This window comes from Etheostoma spectabile, chromosome 13 (genome assembly GCF_008692095.1).
Source record: "Etheostoma spectabile isolate EspeVRDwgs_2016 chromosome 13, UIUC_Espe_1.0, whole genome shotgun sequence".
NCBI classification, from domain to species: Eukaryota; Metazoa; Chordata; class Actinopteri; order Perciformes; family Percidae; genus Etheostoma; species Etheostoma spectabile.
Window position 1 is genome coordinate 17,562,197 of NC_045745.1, and position 3,443 is coordinate 17,565,639.

At 38.6% G+C, this 3,443-nt stretch overlaps 1 protein-coding gene across 3 annotated transcripts in view; it reads right to left on the bottom strand.

Moving 5' to 3' along the window:
• Positions 1-1,040: 1,040 nt before the first annotated feature.
• Positions 1,041-3,443, bottom strand: part of acsl6 (acyl-CoA synthetase long chain family member 6) — a 49,803-nt gene continuing 47,400 nt past the window's right edge. For all 3 annotated transcript variants that reach the window (XM_032534559.1, XM_032534558.1, XM_032534560.1), the window contains 4 exons: positions 3,276-3,419; positions 2,912-3,013; positions 2,749-2,820; positions 1,041-2,346 (listed from right to left, as the gene is read on the bottom strand). In XM_032534559.1, coding sequence (XP_032390450.1) covers positions 2,206-2,346; positions 2,749-2,820; positions 2,912-3,013; positions 3,276-3,419 — 459 coding nt within the window. In that variant the 3' untranslated portion in view covers positions 1,041-2,205. The remainder of the gene's footprint in view (positions 2,347-2,748; positions 2,821-2,911; positions 3,014-3,275; positions 3,420-3,443) is intronic.

Consider the following 3,443-nt stretch of genomic DNA (forward strand, 5'->3'; position numbering starts at 1 on the left):
TACAAGTGGTCCAGAACTCTGCTGCACTGTTGGTGACCTTCTAACCAGGGACTACTGGTGGTCCCACACACTCGTTTAAAAAACCTTTGAAGTGGTAGCTCCGACTCTGTGGAACACCCTCCCTATTAACTTACGTTCTGCAGTCTTGGTTGACGCTTTTAGAAAGCAGCTGAAGACACACTTGTTTTAACTCGCTTTTGTCTCATGTTTGTAATTTGGGTTTTTTAGTCTTTTAATCTTTTACCTTTATTGGTATTGTATTTGTTTTTGCTTGTTTATTTTCTGTTTTGGATCCTACTGTATTTTAACAAATGTTTATTGTGTGAAAAACTGTATCTGTAAAAGGTGTTATATCAAATAAATCATTATTATTATTATTATTACTACATGTGGGTACTTCAGCAAACGATCTGAGTAGCATTGCAAAATAAAAGCTATATGCCAATAGCATTGAATACCCCATGAAAAAAGAACCAAGACACCAGTTTAAAATCATTCCATAATATCTTTATTTCTTTGACCTTGTTTACCACCCTCCCTAATCCCAATTGCTGCACTCAATCATTACAAGGATATGGTGCTGATTCCATTTTACAGCAGAATAGATAAATAAATAAGTACAATTCATCTCACTACACGCAAAAAGAGAGAAAGAAATCCATTCAAACCATTGATTTAATAAATATGCTTACGTCTAGCTGTCCTCATTTATTTACATCCACACTGTTTATGCTTTGGGACGGTAAACAACTTAAAAAGCCTATACATTACTTCTATGTGTAAACCCTCCAAAAAAATGTTTATTTTGTTTAAAAGTTAGTGGTTGTTCTATTTTCCTCCAGTGAGTGGAATTCATCAGCTTTGCCTACATTACAAAGCCTTGCACTAGCAGCAGTGGCTGTGGGCAGCTGCATACAACCTGCATTAAATGGCCACAAAGAAATACTCATCTTCAAGTCAGTCAGACGCTAACGGTGCCAGCCTTGCAGGGCAAACTGCATGCATTGCCCTGAGCCCTGGTTTTGCGTTATCTTTTTTCCTTTTACCTGACATACTATTTGTGCAAAGATGGATGTAAAGAAAGTTGTGATTGAACTGACTTGTGAACCTTGATTGTTACAGTGGGCCAGTCCTTTACATAAACAAGAAGATTGCATGCTAACTGCTGATCACAGCCATGTAGAGGGGACTTAATGAGTGAATTTCGATGTGGCTCAAACATTGAGATGCTCTACATGGAGCAGACAGCAATGATTTGTAAGGCAGGAGCTGCTACTCTCTTTACCTTGTTACCTTGATTCTGACCACAAACATGAGGGTGTGGTTTTGGTCAAATTGCACGAGGTCTGATCTTTGTTGTGTCAGGTCAGGGGAAATGTATCAGGCCCTGCTGAGCGGCACTGCTGACAGCAGCTTGTTTGTTTGAAGAAAAATCTACTGTTTTCCACTAAGGATAAGGTCCATTACTGTTCTACAAGTTGTCAGCAAGACATCTCCTTGAGCTACACTATACACAAAGACATCCTGCTTGCTGTCGTCGACTGTGGCTTTAGGTTGTGTTTGGCTGGTGGGTTTAAACTGATGGAGAAGAGAGGAGAAGCAGATTGGATGGAAAGTAGGAATGGATTGCTCAACATGAAATGTTCATGAACAGAGCATTTCATGGTTTGTTTGAGTGGATAGCAGGTGGCAATATGTGGAAGAATTAACATGCCTAAATTAAAACAAATCGAACAAAGTAATAAAGTGAATTAAAATACTTGTTATACTGTATGCATTTGCTTTTTTCTGTACGCACAATTATTGTGCCAAAATTGTGTCACAATGATCTGTCTTTACTGCCCTGTGCTGGACAACACTGAAATGCACCACGTTGTTTTGTGGTGTTTTAAATGTGACAGAAAATTCATTGTCACAATAAAAAACAATTCAGTTAACAGACTAGAAGCTAATCTCTCTTTTTGACTTATGTTTTCGTGTAATTATGATACAGTAAATGCATTCCTAAAATGGAAAAACATAACTACGTGTATTGCATTTCACTTAATTTCTTTGTATTTAAACATTTTAAATCTTCCTTTGAAGGGGGGTGTTTCTCCAAAGCATGTTAAGCCCAAGATGTCACATCTTTGTCCCACTGCAGGTCAATGGTCAAAGCAGGCCTTAGTTTTTAGATGCTTGAAGGAAAATGAGGTCTGCCGGCATTCACATGGAGATGCTGCTGTAGAGTTGGTCGATCTTCTCCTTGAAGAACTCCTTCAGCTCTGGTCTCTTAGCCTTCAGTGTCGGAGTCAGGAGGCCGTTTACAATGGAGAACATCTCGTTGTGGATGTAGATGTTTTTCACCTTTAAATGGAAAATGTGGAAGAACAGAAAAGACGTTGAATGAGACCAAGATTTCGTGTGACAAGACAAGAACCCTGGGTTGTGTAATTTAGGCAATATTACTATTGTTAATACATTAATAAGTCTTAGCATAAGTACTGTAATATACAGTATTTTTAAGCTAAACCTTTGCTTATCCAAGGGAACCAGCACCTAGGCGAATAACTGACTTCAGCTTTATTTGTTTTAAGAAATAAAAATCAATATATATAAAATCAATGTCAACTGAAGAAATGTGTTCTGTATCTTTAAGAACAAGGTTATTTTACATGTATTTTAAAGATAAGAAGACAAATACTGCTACAACAAAAGGCAGAGCGAACCGTTTTGGCCTCAAACCCAAACACATAACTGCCTACCTACCTGCTCAAAAGAGTGAAGCCCACTGGCCTTGCCCAGATGCACCAGATCTTTAAGGATTGCCTTCTTTAATTCCTGTTGATTAAAAAATAAAATGAATTTCCATAGAATTCTTTATTATTTTTAGCCTCTATTATTAACAGCCTTTGAGCAGCGTGCCACCTACCGTGTTTTTACAGAGGTCCTTGTAGGTGCCTATTATGCCTTTTTTCTTGGCCCATTCTGGCATGACTTCGGGGTCAGGAACCACAATTCCCACCAAACAGGACTTGAAAGAGCAAACCCAATCGAAAAGTCAAAAGATTGTGTACTAAATAAGCTCGACAATTAGCACAAGACAGAGGATTGTGTATTATATTTGTCCTGACATGAAATGGAGCACCATAGGTCATACATATTCCCAGCCCCTTGCTCTTAGGAGCCACTAAGTGAATTTGCACCTTGGAAAGCTTAACGTGTACAGCTAAGAATAAGATTAATTAAGGTCTATCCGCCATTAAGATAATGTGTGTTTGTTTTAGTATTCTCACCTGCAGGCTATCTCCGTGAACATAGAGCTGTGCCACAGGCTCACTTCTAATGTAGATGTTCTCGATCTTCTCAGGGGAGATGTACTCGCCCTGCGCCAACTTGAAGATGTGCTTCTTCCTGTCAATGATCTTTAGTGTGCCATTCTACAGGACAGGAGAATAAATGAC